This window comes from Marmota marmota, unplaced genomic scaffold (genome assembly GCF_001458135.2).
Source record: "Marmota marmota marmota unplaced genomic scaffold, marMar, whole genome shotgun sequence".
NCBI lineage: Eukaryota > Metazoa > Chordata > Mammalia > Rodentia > Sciuridae > Marmota > Marmota marmota.
In genome coordinates this window covers 24882814-24898333 of record NW_026000211.1, presented here as the reverse complement: position 1 = coordinate 24898333, position 15520 = coordinate 24882814, and the positions used below count along the sequence as shown (strand labels likewise).

Here is a 15520-nt window from a genome sequence, read left to right as displayed (position 1 = left end):
ATAGTTCAAGATCAAAGGCAAAGATTCTGATTTTAAAAGTTCTGAGTCTGCTTTTCTTAGACCTGAGTCACTGGGAGAACTGAGATAGTGGGAGAAATTATTGCAGCTCTGCTCCTGGGAGGCAATGCTTTTGCAACCCTCCTGTTCCTGAAAACTTCACTCGCTTGGGATTTACTATGGGGACTGGCTGATAATATGCCAATCCCACAATGTGTCTTGGGCAAATAAATCACAGGAAAGAAATTTTTCAGTTTAAAGGGTAAGAAACTCAAGTCCAACTTTGATTTTTGCAACCATCACCACATCATAGGAATCCCACAATTGCTACCCCAGTAGAACAAACAGTGCTGGCTATATATGGAGACTACCCTACTGCCCTGTGGCCTGAGCAAGAGGAGGAGGCACCCGGCTGTCCAATACCCTCAGAGCCACAGGAGTCAGCTCTTCCTTTCTAGCTGGGAAGGAAGAAAGGAGTCCTCCCTCCTCACCTGTGTCCTTGCTGATTGCTGTTTCTCGTGGGTTTGGCTGTTTGAGCAATATAATGGGGACAAATATATGCATGAGCCACTTTTAAGCACTGTCTCTCAATTTCTGTGTCTAGTCACTGTACAGAAAGGGTTTTGGTGACCCAGGTGGTCTCATGTGATAGAGTAGTCTAAAGCCAATTAGCTGGTATCTAGAACATAAAAGAGATTTTTACTCACAGAATCCCCATCATCATCTCCAACCCCAAATTCTCAATCAGAATAAACTTTTTTTTTTTTTCTTCTTTTTGGGCTGGGGAGGGAACCTAGGACTTCTGAGCTACATCCCCAGCCTGAATCAGTTCTTAACAGAAGGTCTTAACTAGATGTTGGTAGGAAAGGGGGAGAAAAAAAAGAAAAGACACAAATTAAGACCACAGGGGATGGCTGAATAGTTTATGTTAAAGAAAGAGTGAGCCGGCAGCAAGGTATCAGTCTTCACTGTGTCTGCCTTTAGGGAGTTTATTGAATGGGCTTTTGTGATATAATTTATAAGGAAATTGGTTTTACTCAAAAGGACATTTTTGCTTTATGTTTTGTAGCACCCTTGAGTGCTTAAAAAAAGGGAGAAGGTAATTCCATTAAGCTTTCAATTTTCACAGGCAAAAGAAATGAACTAGATGTGATTGGAAAGATAAGGCGATGGCCTTCACTTGAACTGACCTTGCTGGGGGCGGGTGGTGGTGGGGGACTAAGAATCATGGCCTTTGTTCTAGAGATGCCACTTCATGTTTAATTAGAGGGCTAGAGTGTCATTTTCTTCCTTCTATAAGCCCTAATCTCAGTTTGCTGAGAAGATGACCAGTTAAATTCACAGTGGGCCGGTCATCTGACCATCATGCCAACAGCTTTAGGAGTCACGTGTTCATTCTGGGGACCCTACGTGGACTAAAGCTCACAGCCAACGTTAAAATCAAGACAGATGTGCAAGAGATATGCCCTGATATTCGGGGAATATGCATCTCTTTAATTTTGAATGGCTTCTTCCTCCCCATGTGCTCCAAACAATAGGCAAAAAGATTAGATTTGATTAGAGTGTATTGGGGGAACCTAATGAAGCCTTTTTGGTTTGACTGTGTGGACCATGAACTTCCAAGAGTTCCCCCAATACACTCTAATCAAATCTAATCTTTTTGCCTATTGTTTGGAGCACATGGGGAGGAAGAAGCCATTCAAAATTAAAGAAAGGATCTCTGGGCTGCGATGCAGCTCAGTGTAGAGCACTTTCCTAGCATGTGTGAGGCCCTGGGTTCTATCCCAAGCACTTCAGGAAAAAAAAAATTAAGAAGAGAAAAAATGCTATTGCTCAAAGTTAAGTGTTTTCACATATCTGGCAGCGTTTCTAACACATTGAGTTCTGTAATCCTTAATGTATAAATTGCCTCCCTGTGAGAGCTGGATACAGTATAGCAATGCCGTGTTTTGTGTTGTTTTTCCCTTCTTTGAACGATCTTTCTCAAATAGCATTTCTCAAAAACTGCACTGCCTAATACTGTAGCTATTGTCACTATGGCTTTTTGTATTTAAATCTAATTAATTTAAATAAAATCCAATTATAAAAATAAGGAGCACCTAATTTCAAAATTACAAATACCTTAACCTCTTTTAATTTTTAAGAATTTGTCTTCCAGATTCATCTGTTAATCAAGTATAAAATAATACTATCATATTCATCTCAGTCTTGCTTATAATATCAAAATATTGGAAATAACCTGAATGTTCACCAGAAAGGCACTGGTTAGTTATGTCTTTCTTTTGCTGTAGATGTGTGGCTAGTGAATCCTTGAAATGTGGCTATTGTGACTGAGGAAGTCACATCCCAGGTAGCAGAAGTCCTGGCCCCATGCCTCATGGTCTAAAGCCTGGTGAAATTATTTAATTATTGATTGCTCACCCTGTCTTGCCTGGGCTTTCCTACACAAACCCCTAATAAAGGCAGTGGGATAAACATTCCCTTTGCTCCTATTTTTTACTCCCACCTCAGTCTTTCTCATGACCTGTGTGGTTCACAGTGCCTCCTACATGAAAATCACAAGTTCAAAGCCAGCCTGGTAACTTAGTGAGATCCTGTCTCAATATAAAATTTCAAAAGGCTGGGCATATATACTTCAGTGGTAAAGTGCTTGCCTAGCATACATGAGCCCCTGAGTTCAATCCCTAGTACTGAAAATAAAAAAAAAGATTAATGTCAGTTGCATATCTCTTCAACCTAGTTACTGAGAGTCTGGATCATTGCAGAACGATGAGAATTAGCAAGAGTAAGATCCATATGGTGTTTCTGAAATGGAAATCCAATGAGCCAAATCGGAAAGTAATTACACTTGACCCTTGAACAATTTAGGGGCACCAACCTCCTCATGGAGTCAAAAATCTGAGTGTAACTTTAGATTCCCCCCAAACTGAACTATCAATAGCCTGCTATCAACCAGAAGTCTCACTGATAACATTAACAGTTGATTAATCCATACTTTGTATGTTATATGTGTTGCATACACCAAAAAAAAAAAAAAGTGAGACCCACCAGAAATAGCTTTCTCCTGCCACACACAATTTCCTGGAAAGATGAACCACTCGCATGGAGATGATCAGTAGCACACAGAGTTTTAAGCAGATAATCCTAATGCTTGAGCTCACTGCAATGGCTATAGGAGGTGGCTACAAGATTATCATAATTCTACAGTTAATCTTATGCAGTTATGATATAAAGATAACAATGTATCTTTACATTTGCTTGCATTTCTCTCAACTGTGAATGGGGCCACATACAGTGTGCTTAAGTTTTGATAAAATTTAACAGATTTGCATGTATTTTATGGTAGTAAATGACAAAATAAAACTGTTATCTACATATACTTTACACACCCCCACCTAATTTTTTCTTGTTTGAACAGGTCTAGGCTGTGATGTTTAGCACAAGTTTTTTCAAATTGTTGCAAATCTCCAAAGAATCCCTTTATGTATGTGGACCTGTGCAGTTCAAACCTGCATTGTTCAGGGGTTAGTTGTAATAGGAAGTCAAAGAAATGTTCATTTGTGAACTAGAGACAGGGTATTTAAAAATTGTCACCATTTACTTTGGCTGGTTACCATTCAGTCTAATAGCTCCTTTCTACCTCTGGTGACGATCGCTAAGGGGCAGGCAGAGCAAAGTCCCCAGTACTCCCCATTACATTCTGGAGCCACAGAAGTCAGTGAGGGTTACTCCCCTCAGCCAGATCTGGATATTGGCTAATCTCTTTTGTAAATGTTTATTTTGGGAAGCTGGCAAACTCTTTTCCTTGGAAAGGAGAAGTTTTCAATAGGACTCCATCTTGATAAGGGCTTGCTTTAACTGGTTCAAAACACATTTAAAAAAAAAAAAATCACATGGATACATACTTAGAGTTGCACAACTTAGTTAAACATCTATTAAAAGCACTTTCCAAACTTGAATACCAGTATTGGTCATAGTTCTGGATTAAAATGTTCACCTGAACTTGTGAAGATATAAAAATGTTGTCTTAAGCTGGGTGGAGTAGTGAGTGCCTATAGTCCCAGCTACACAGGAGGCTAAGGCAGGAAGATCATTTGAGTCCAGGAGCTTGAGACTAGCTTGGGTAACATAAGAAGACACTGTCTCAATCAATTAAATAGTCAGTCAGTCAATCAATCAATCAATCAATCAATGGTTGTCTTATTATCATAGACAATTCAATGCACAGCAGTTGGAAATATCACCTTCCTTTGTTCCTTCTGAATGCAATTAGACTCCATTACTATATATTGTGTACTCTAATAAAGTGAGATAAAATATTTGAAACTAGAGATGAATTTAATGCCACATACAAATGTAATAAAATTAAAAGTTTCAAAACAATGACATTTTCTCCTTTGCGACTCACCTTACCCAGTGGGATAGACAGACCAGTAATATGAAGAAACTAGTAACTGACTTACACAGATGATGACAAAGGTGATTTTTTGGTAAAGCCACAATACAACCTGGAATGCCTGATTTTTAATTCTCACAAGTCATTTGAGAGTAAGCAAGAGTTAATGGAAAAATATTTTTGAACAAGAATTATGTGGTCTTTTCATTTCATGGAAGATTAAAATCATGGTAGGTCTCAGGATTAGGTCCCCAAGCCATGTTGAGACCCAACAGTTCATATGGTTGGCTGAAGGTCTGCTACCCTTCCCATGGCTTCTAGCACTTACCAGGCTCTTTAGTAACCCTGAAGGGGGAGGGGGAGCAGAGATGCTATGCAGTATCTTGTGAGACCTTATAGACGCTTTGCAGAAGACTTCAAGCTTCTTGGAGGAACTAAACAAATAAGGTTTTTTGTTAGTTGGAGAGGTAAAGTGTATAACCACCAAACTGATGCTTGCAGACACCTGCTGTTTGAGGTGTATGCAAAGAATTTTTACGAAACAGAAATCAAGTCAAAAGTATCCTAGGTTAAAAAAAAAAAAGGAAAATTTTAAGGACTGACACAGGGGACTTATAAAGGTTGAACATCAAATTTTAATCTTGAAACATTTTATCTAGTCCTCAAATTATTAACATGTAAAGGAATGATAAATTATAATTTTATCATTACCATATCACTGTGTAACAAGCCCTTGTTACAAAATCCATCTACTGTCTCCAAAAAAAACCAATAGAAAACCCATACATTATATTACCTAATGATCTATTAACAGATGAAATCTTAACCAACTTTATACCAGGAAACTTATTAACAGAGGTACTTCAATCACATAGCTTAAAATATGAAGAAAAGACAGGTAAAAAATTATCTTAACCTGTAGTAGTCTTTTTACTTTTTAAAATTTTTATAAAATACACTAATTTCCCAAAATAAAGAATATTATGACACATTGGTGTCAACTTACACAGATGAAAGCTGGCATCAGCTTTTTTTTTTTCCTAACTAAAGTTCATTTCACCAACCTTTATATATTACATGAATATCCCAGTATTTTTTTTTTAAAAAAATTCAACACACAGGAACATAATGTACAGTGTTTTATATAAAAAAAAATGGTTAACTTAGGAATGATTTCATTTTCAACCACATTCTGTATCTTTTTAAGACGATGAAACTTCTTGCTATTGCAAGAAGACTTTTAAGTCCATGTTTCTATTTCCCAGCATTAATTCTTAAAAGTGTAAAAAAAAAAAAAAAGGTTTGTTTTTTTCTTTACTTAGTTCCCATGAGAAAACTGTGGTAACAACCTCACCACCAGGCTGCCTTCCCTCCTTTTATTCTCAGAACTCCCCAGGTCCACGACTGCGTGGCACCGTAATGAAATTGGTGGAAGAGGCCAATGACATCAACGAATGGATATAAATATAAAAAGGCAGGCTCAGCTGGATCCTGCCACAATTGTAAGGTGTGGGCACACTGGCTCCCGCCAAGCCTTCCCGCCAGAGCTTCCAAGGAACAGCTTCAGGAGCAGCCTCCTGGATAAGCTCATCCTTTCCATCTGTCTGCTGGGAGGACACAGAGCATTTTCAGTCATGACTTGTGTGATGGCTAATGGACACCTTAGCCAGAGAGGGAGCGAGTGTGCTCAGCAGACCTTGGTCAGGAGAGGCTGTGGGGTACAGAGTGCTGTTTATTTTACATCTCCTGCAGTGGTCAATGCTGAATGCAAACTAACCTCAGCAGAAAACGGCAATGAACTATACACACCATGCACAGTCCATGTTACTGTGGGACTTGGCAACACATGCAAGACGGTGGAGAAAGAGCCACAATGGATGAACGTAAACTTTTCACAGTGTTTCTTACAGCCTTTGACCCGAACACGAGCGCATCACTTACCACCACATCTCACAAACGTTTTACTGTGTCCTGGGCATGCAGATCACTTGGGGTAAAATGGAAATTACATTTCATAGCCATTCTCAAGACAGCAAGTACAACGTCAATGTTCCCTACTTTCCAACCAATGAATTGAGCTGCTTCTGTTATAAAAACTAAATATTATTTCTGAATATATTTCTAGTCAATGCTTGTGCTTTGTTTTTCCTTATTACTGGTTCCATTCTAGGGAAATTTAAAAACCCATAAAATTAAATTGAGGACTAGGTCTTCAGGTTGATTCCTGATCAAACTAGAAAAAAAGGAACACTAACCTTTCTTCTCTTGAGTTTTTCTCCCTACCCCAGGCCCTTTCTATACTGATTCAATTCTATGTTTGGTTTCCCAAAGAGGAAAACCCAAATTAGAGAACTGGTAATTCTGTCTTAGAGAAGCAAAATATAATGGTGGGGGGGCAGGGGTAAGGGAGGGAAGATGCATCTGACATCAAAACGAATCTCTCGCTCTCAATAGGAGATAATCCAGCTTCTCCTTGGCTCTCATTTCATAAATTAATAATTTCTTAAAATCATAATCCAAAGAATTTATCTATTACAAGAAAAGTTCAAGTTTAAAAAAAAGCAAATAAATTAGTTAAGCCTTGTAAACAATTGTCCATTTTAGTTATACATTTTTCAAAAACAAAAAAGGTTGCTCAGTACAAGGCACACCTTACAATCCCAACTGAGTGGTGAAACCTAGACACCGGCTTTGCTCTGCTGGCTGGTGTGGCTGTGCTGAGGCTCTGGAGCCACATACCAACCCTCTGCTCAGCTCCTGACCCTTCGAAGTCCACAGATGTGCTCTTTCCATCAAACTGCTTTGTGCTCTTTTGTTGTGTGATGTGATTTTGAGTCTCCCCAGTGTTTGTCTCCTCAGATGTTTTCCACAAAGCTTCCTGGGAAAAGGCCAGTTTTCCCATTGCGTTGCAACGTGCCTTTGAACCAGCCATCCTCTCGTTTTTTATGAACAAACACAATATCTCCTTCTTTAAGTTCAAGTTCTGCCTCACTCTGAGGAGGATAGGAAACCACCACCCGGTGCCTACAAGAGAGAGGGAGACTTTGGTTAAGGCCATCAACGTAGTGATAAGAATGGTGCACTTGTCAATCTGCATGAGCCTTCAAAATAAACAGAATAGGAAATAGCATGAATTTGTTTATAAGGGTCTGTAAAAACTCAAAATACAGCTCTTCTCTGTCAGTAGAGATTTGCTTGGCATTAATGTGTTTGGATATGTGCATTTGTCCACTACTGATGGTCCAGACTGGTTTATTTGGATGACCTATGCAGGAGAGCCATTTGACCCCTCCCAGTGTTTGTATGTTGGCCCTACAAACTGGGAAACTGAAAAGTCTTATTCAATTTCCCAGGAGAAGTGTCCTGCCCTCTACTCCAAGAAGAGAGGAGTGTATTTATTTGGTGAGACTGGGAGAATAGCTGAGCATCTGGGTTCGAGCCTCTTCGAATTGTTTGCTTTCAGAGTGGGCTCTGCTCTGCCGTACCTTGTAACCAGAGAGGGGTCAGGGTCAGGCCTGCTTGCTGGCAGTACATCTGAAAGCCTGTGTCTTTGCATCTCTTATTCTGGGACTTGGCAGGAATGCTAAGGAAGTTCATCTGCTTTACACAGCTACATTCTCTGTTGGAAAGGTAGCCCAAGGTCCAGACTTGGAAGAGAGACTGTGGCCACAGATTCAATCCACCACCACCACCATTAATGAGTTTGACATTCTGTAGTCTCAGATCTGTGCCTATTTCTCCTTGTTTCTCAACTCAGCTATCAGTGGGAAAGGTAGAGTTAGCACTTAGACACTCCAGCAGCTTGCTGGTTTAATATTTCCTATTTCCTGCCTCTTTGTTGCTGAGGCTCTCTGCATGGGATTATTCAGCAGCCAAGAAAGCCAGAGGAAGGTAACTTAGTTTAGGTTCTATATTCTTTTAGCCTTCTCTGTTTATCCAGTGATATTTCTTTCCTTTACTCCTTTTGCTTTTTCCAACCAAATGGTGGGGGATGGGAATGGTGGTATATGGCAGCCAACACCCCCTGGGGCTGTAGTGATCCTTGCCTTCCTGTATTCTCAACACTTGTGTAGGCTCCTCCCACAACACAAAGGGATGACCTGTCTGACTGATAATGTATTATGAAAGTGACAGCACGTGATTTCTGAGGCTAGATGATTAAAGGTATGTGGCTTCCAGTTTACTTTCTCTTGGATCATTCACTGTGAGAAAAATCAACGGCCATGTTGTAAGGACACTCAACATCCCTACAAGGCCACTGCATTGTAAGGAACAGAAGTCTCTTTCCAAAACCCCAAACAATAGTGATATGAATGAATCACCCCAGTCATTCATATCCACTTATATTTACAAAGACCATACATATATAAGACTATTATATTATTTAATACACACACACACACACACACACACAAAGGCTATGTGGCTACCCAGCATAAGTACAACACAGAGGTGGGTTAGCTGTTTAGAAAGGGTTAGCTAATTCAGACACAAGCATTTATAAACACATGTGTCAGGGTTCAATCAAGCACAGACTTGGGGATGAGGCCTGGCACTGTGAGGAAAGCCTTAGCCTAGGGAGTGGGGTGACAAGTTTTTAGGGACACATGGAGCTGCTTAACTTTGGGTCAGTTATCTTAGCTTTCTTAGTCACAGTTTCCACATCCGTAGAATAGGACTATAATGAGATGCTTTGAATGAAGCCCTCGTATGGCAACTGATACAGAGTTCAACCCCAAAATATTAGCTCCCACTGTGATCATATGGTTTACATAAGAGTAGGCAGGGGTCTGGCACTTCTTAGAGGTAAGGTTTGAAGGATGGACCTCTAATCAGGAATCAGGACACAACCTAAAGAATCTCTTGATAATAAGACTTCAGAAACTTGAGAATGATCAAAGTTTTAGAATCCTTTCTCTGACAAACAAATTCATTATGGCTTTATCTGAAGGAAGGATGCAGATGAGATTTCTCAGGTCTGATGCCAATATGCTGAAAATCTGGGTAAAAAGAAATGATGTAGTTCCTAATTGGGGCAAGTTAAAATTTAAGTAAAGCTCTACAATTCTAGAAAAAAAAAAAAAAAGTACAAATGATTCCAAACATATTCAGAGCAGATCTCTTATGAGACCCAATTCTAACTGGTTCTCTGCGAGCTGCCTTAAAGGTAAAATGGAACCAAAATAGTTTGAAAAATTTGAAGTGAATTAGATTAATATCTGCATTTTGTAAAATGCACTAAACCAATTTTGTCAAAAAATTTTTTGAACTAGAACTGCTGCTGGGCTAAGAACATAATCTTCCTGCCAAGTTCCCAGTGGGAGCAAATTTTCATTGCTCAGTTATAAACCTCTAGGGGGTGGAATGAGAAACTATGTGCATAATGGAAACTGTGACACAATCTTGATCGTATGAAGACTACCAGGTGCAGCAGTGACAGACTCAGAATTCTTCCAGCTCAGATCCTGGCCTCGAGAGCCTTGTGAGGTGGTTTGCACAGTTTCCTAATACAGACTCATGTGGCCAAATTCTGGGCACAACAGGCCAACTATCTCAGGCATTGAAAAAGCTTTGCCAAGTAGAAGGTTCACAGACCCACAAACAGATGTAAGGCCCAGCTGCAGAGGCCCTTCATTCACATCTGTGCCCCGCCCTCTGCCTCACTTGGATTAGGCCTGTCTTTATGTGAACAGGGATTTGGGGCAGTTCTAAATCTCAGGAGTTCATGACTTCCATGGCACCTGCCGATCCACTTCCTTAAACTTGCACCCCGTCTACTCCTCTTCATTATCATTGTCACCATCCCGGTTGGTGACTTCATTAACATCTACTCCTTTCCTGTCTTGAATCTCTCCCTGTCTCCAATTCATTCTACACATTTAATATTCTTAAGTGGCAACTCTATTTGTAGCTACCCATTGCTGAAAACATCATTAACAGCTCCCCAGTGGCTGCAAGGTTAATCCTCAGACTAGTCCACAAAGCCATCAATTATCTGGCCTTCATCTCTATCGCTAGAGCTGCCATTATCACCATGAATGTACCAAACACCCCCTTAAGCTGGAACACGTTTCCCAGATATGGCCTCTGCTTCTCCCACTCCACACCTTGCTCGTGGTGTGGTTCCTTCCTCTGGGAATTTCTTTAACAGCATCTCTGCCCATCCACACCCTATCAATCTCTCAAAGCCTGACTCCAATTCTCCCCTGTGAAATCTCCAGCCCCATGGCTGGAAGTAATTTCATGCTTGACTAAATCCCAGAGGCCTCCATGTATATTTCTTATGGCACTTAGCACAGTCTCCATTGTATTATCAGCATCCCTGTCCCTGTCTCATTTATTCTACCAGACCATAATCTGCTTGAGGGGTGAGATGATGCTAAATCCACTTTATGTCTCACACTAGCAAGCAGAGTTATATATAGTGATTATTGTTAAGCGTGCACCATGATGCAAAGGCCTAACCACACAGTAAAGCTATTTTTTAAAATGTATTTTAAATGTTTCTTTAAAAGGAATGAAATCTAGATACCTGCTACAACATAGAAGAACCTTGAAAACACCATGCTAAGTGAAATAAGCCACACACTAAAGGACACACACTGTATTGTGAGACACCCAGGACAGTCACTCACAGAGATGGGAAGGAGAATGGCAGCTCAGGGCCTATGGGAGCACAGACTGGGAGTTGTTGCTAAAGGATACAGAGTCTCAGGGTGGGACGGTGAATGTTTCTGCAGATGGATGGTGGTGAATGGTGGTAAACAATGCACATGTACTTGATGCTGCTAAATTGCACACTGATAAATTGGTAAATTTTATCTGCATTTTACCACAGTTCAAAAAATGAGATGACCAAATGAATAAAAAGAATGGAAATAGTAGAAGAAAGAAAGGGAAGAAGAAAGAGAGGGAACAAGCTAACTTATACCACAGTTGCTGGAAAGTTCCCCCTGATCTCTTTGCACAAAGAACTGTGGTGTAGGTGTGGGGTGTGGCTCAGATCCAAATGGGCCTTTTCATGGCTGTGTGATTAACTCACCTTCCAAGGACAGTTACCAGGGTAAAATTAGAGAAACAAGTCTCGCTGCTAAGTAAAGAAATTCCACTGATATCCAATGCCAAACCTCCTGGTTTGGGCTACAGTAGTCTAGCTTTCACCCGTCTTTTATTAGTACACATTTTCTATTTCCTTGATTTCTCTGGCTTTTCTTGTATTCTCTGAAGTTCGTGGATTTTCATTTCTAATCTCCCCTGGTTTAGCCCAAACTGGCCTCCCTGTAACGCTGGGAGCCGCTCAATCCATCACCTTGGCCTGGGTGAGTAACCATCACTACTTTCTGCCAGTTGCCAGAGCAGTCTAATATCCAATTAGACTCGCAAAACTGTGATAGCTGGCTTGGTAGCTTGCTCAAAGCCCAAGTAAATTATGTCTGTCGCTTCACCCAGTGGGTTCATTGTCTCTGACTTACAGAAATTAATCATGCTGGTTAAGCCCGACTGCCTTTCTATAAATCTATCTATATCCAATTTGTTTGTTTCCAAGTATTCTAGCCTAATCCCTGATCAAAGATCATAGGTTCTTTTCCAGTTTAGGAGATGGGCTTATAGGTATGTGATTATCAGTTTAATTTCTAAACTTAAAAATAGGTAGAGACAGCTGACTTGCTGTGTCTCCCTAAGCCATATATATACACACAAACATATATGTGTGTGTGTGTGCGTGTATATATATATATGTGTATATATATATATATATATATATATATATATATATAGGGCTGTCACACATACTTTTATTTGCCATCTCTTCTGAAATATTTTATTTCTACTTTCTCTTTGCAATTTCCTAATTATTTTTTCTCAATCCTAAAATAGAGCCTAAAATATTTGTTCTATTATTTCTGCTGTCATCAATTATACATTTTCTGCCTCCAGGAAAGAGTGCTATTTCTTGCTTGTTTTCTTCAGTCTCTCTCACAAACACAAAAGAATCCTTTTGTTCCTTAGAGAATTCCCTCAGCTGACACTGAGACCTGTCAACACACTTCAAGGTTCGTCCTTCCTTATTATGAGACTGCTTAAGTCTTTACATCACATGAATGCTTCTCTCCATTGACAGCACTGGCAGCCCCAGTCACATCTGTCTGTTTTTCTTCTTTCTTTCTTTCTTTCCTCATTTATTTATTGTTTATTTATTCCTGTTACTTTAGATTTATGGGTCATGATTTGAGAGGTTTGGTGCTGGCTCTCATTATAATCTGTAGGGATCCCTATCTCATATTGCCCCGATATTATAGACTAAAAATATTTCTATGAAATTCAATCAGTAAAAGTTCTACCAACAGAACCCTAGGCTTCTACATTTTGAGAGGGCAAGAACTGTTGATGTTTATATTGTCGATCAAGGAAACACAACATCTTCAAATGCTTTCTGAATCATACTGAAATGAAAGTTGATTTTTCCTTCATATTAAGCAGTAAATACTTTTTGCTGTGGTAAAATTTTTGAAATATGCAAACAGGTAATCTCTAAATTATATACCTGGTAGCTTTTTATTTTTCCTGGTGCTGGATTGAACCCAGGGCCTCACATGCTAAGCAAGTACCCTATCATTGATTATATCCCCAGCTCTCCTTGGAAGTTTTCTATTAAAAAATTCATTTCTGGTGGATAATAGCCCATTTTCTTACGTTTTTACAGTCAGGCAGACTTAAGAATCCAAGCTAAATAAATATGATTCTCATCACTGTATGAAAGTAAAGGGCTATGAGAAGTTGGTCGTGCTAGCTTTGTATTTAATATTCCACTGAACGTATGAATTATAAAAGTATAAACATGGGCAGAAATCTTCTCCAAAGACCTATTTCCCACTCCTAAAAATTGAAATGGTTATATTAAAAACGTGTGAGAGAATTCCAGAGTGCCTGAGCCCATCTGTCCCATCATTAAATTCTCCATGTTCCCTGTCTGATGTGCGTCCCTTGCTCCCTGAAACGCCATCACCTGTCTTCCTTAGTAATTTCTCCTTTTCAGGAGCGCTGAACAGCAGGAGCCTGCTGTTAGAAATGAGCCTCTCTAAGAGGAAAGGGCTGGAATGCAGAAGCCACAGAGACTGAGGACATCTGGCAACTGAAAAGGAATGCATAATGGGGTAGGAGGCTCGAAGTGCCTGAGTCAGGGCCTGGGGAGAGTCTGGGCAAGTGAACCATCCCTGGAAACAGTCACACAAATACCAAAATGACAGAGAAAAGAGGACAGTGAGCCTCACGGAATGCAGGAAACTGCAGATCATTGCCTGGAGGGAAAGAGGGAGCCTTTGGGACCAAAAGAAAGTACACAAGTGACTGGACTATCTCCAGGGACAGGACCTCCTGTCCCTGGAAAGCAGAGTAACAGCACTGCAAGAAAAAGCCTGCCGCTCAGAATAGAAGATCAAGTGAAGTCAGGACACAACTTCAAAGCTTTACCAGAGCACAACAGACAAGAGAAAGAATGATTCCAAGTGTAAGGAGGAGATGTTTTTTTAGGGTAATGTCTCATTTCTCAACTGGTTTTATAAGAATCAGAATTATTATTTAACTTTACTATAAAAACATACACTGTGCATTTTGTACTAAATGCATATAGGTTGTTTGAAGTTTATTCTTTTCCGTTTTTCAGTTTTTTCCCCCATATTTTTAAATTGGTGCACTATAGTTGTACATAATGATGGGATTTATTATTACATAATTTGTACATGCACACAATATAACAATAAAATTTGGCCAATATCACTCCCCTGCACTTCATAGTTTTTTTAATATTTCTTTTTAATTGTAGATGGACACAATACCTTTTATTTATTTATTTTAATGTGGCGCTGAGGATAGAACCCAGTGCCTCACTTGTGTTATGCAAGAGCTGTACCACTAAGCTCCAACCCCAGCCCTCATAGTTTAAGTAAAAAAGTATGCCACAAAATCATATAAATGAGGACTTTAGATTTTGATAAGCACAAATGTTCACATGGCTCTTATCTGAAAGACAAAGGTAAGTGCTGGGGAATTGGCTCGGTGGTAGAATGCTTGTTGGGCATGTGGGAGGCCAGACACTCTCCAGCACAGCAATAAATAAATAAATAAATTTAAAAATGCAATGGTGAGGGGCTGGAGTTGTGGCTCAGTGGTAGAGCGCTTGCCTAGCATGTGTGAGGCACTGGGTTTGACTCTCAGCATCACATATAAATAAATGGATAAAATAAAGATCCATCAACATCTTTAAAAAATTTTTTTTAAAAAAATGCAATGGTGAAGTGAATTTGAGTCATTTTAAAATATAGTGTTTTACAGTAAGATCTCAGTTCTGTAACACAGAAAATGCTTTGAAAAAGGCAATACTTCCATGAATTTAAAATTTGCTTCATTTATGAAATGCAGGTCACGAGGGAATGAAACTTACAGAAACAGTGAAACAGCACTTAAAGCAAAACGTTTGTATTTTATGTGAAAATAGCACACTGCTTTAAGGGTTCTTCATGATGTTTTCCTGGGTAATAAAGAGTATTTCATTCTCAGTTTGTATAAACCAAATAGATTTTGTCTCATTAAGTGTATTTTCTTTCCTAACACACTCCTAGAATCCCACTGGCTGTATCAAACAGAACTGCTCCTGTTTCTGATCATTATTCAAGGCCAGAACCACCAAAACAGACCTCATTATTCTGAGTGTACTGAACCAAGTCACTAGGTCAGGAGAAGAGTCAGAACTAAGACTGAGGACAGCCACACTCTTCTGGGTCAGGAGGAAGAAGGAAAGAATTCTCTAGCTACTTTAAACCAGCAGGTGATGATATCAACTTTTAATAAATGCAGAGGTTAAATAGAGAGAGTGACTGCTGGTAATGGAACAGAAGCAGGAAGAAGGAAGTAAATACGAGTGAGTTTCTGGTGACTGACAAATTTCATCTGCATCCATTCTGAAAATAAAGAAAAAGAAGGCCGGAGACCAACCCCACGGAAGAGATCTAGGGATAGGGGGAAAGGAGACCAGAGTACATTGCAGCAAGTGAATAGAGTCAGAGCTTGACGTTATTACAAATTCAGCTAAAAATAAGGACACAAGAAAATATCTTAGATATCAGACTG

At 39.6% G+C, this 15520-nt stretch overlaps 1 protein-coding gene across 1 annotated transcript in view; it reads right to left on the bottom strand.

The window, feature by feature from the left end:
- Positions 1-5010: 5010 nt before the first annotated feature.
- Positions 5011-15520, bottom strand: part of Sh3rf1 (SH3 domain containing ring finger 1) — a 162246-nt gene continuing 151736 nt past the window's right edge. The window contains exon 11 of the mRNA XM_015486009.2: positions 5011-7417. Coding sequence (XP_015341495.1) covers positions 7249-7417 — 169 coding nt within the window. The 3' untranslated portion in view covers positions 5011-7248. The remainder of the gene's footprint in view (positions 7418-15520) is intronic.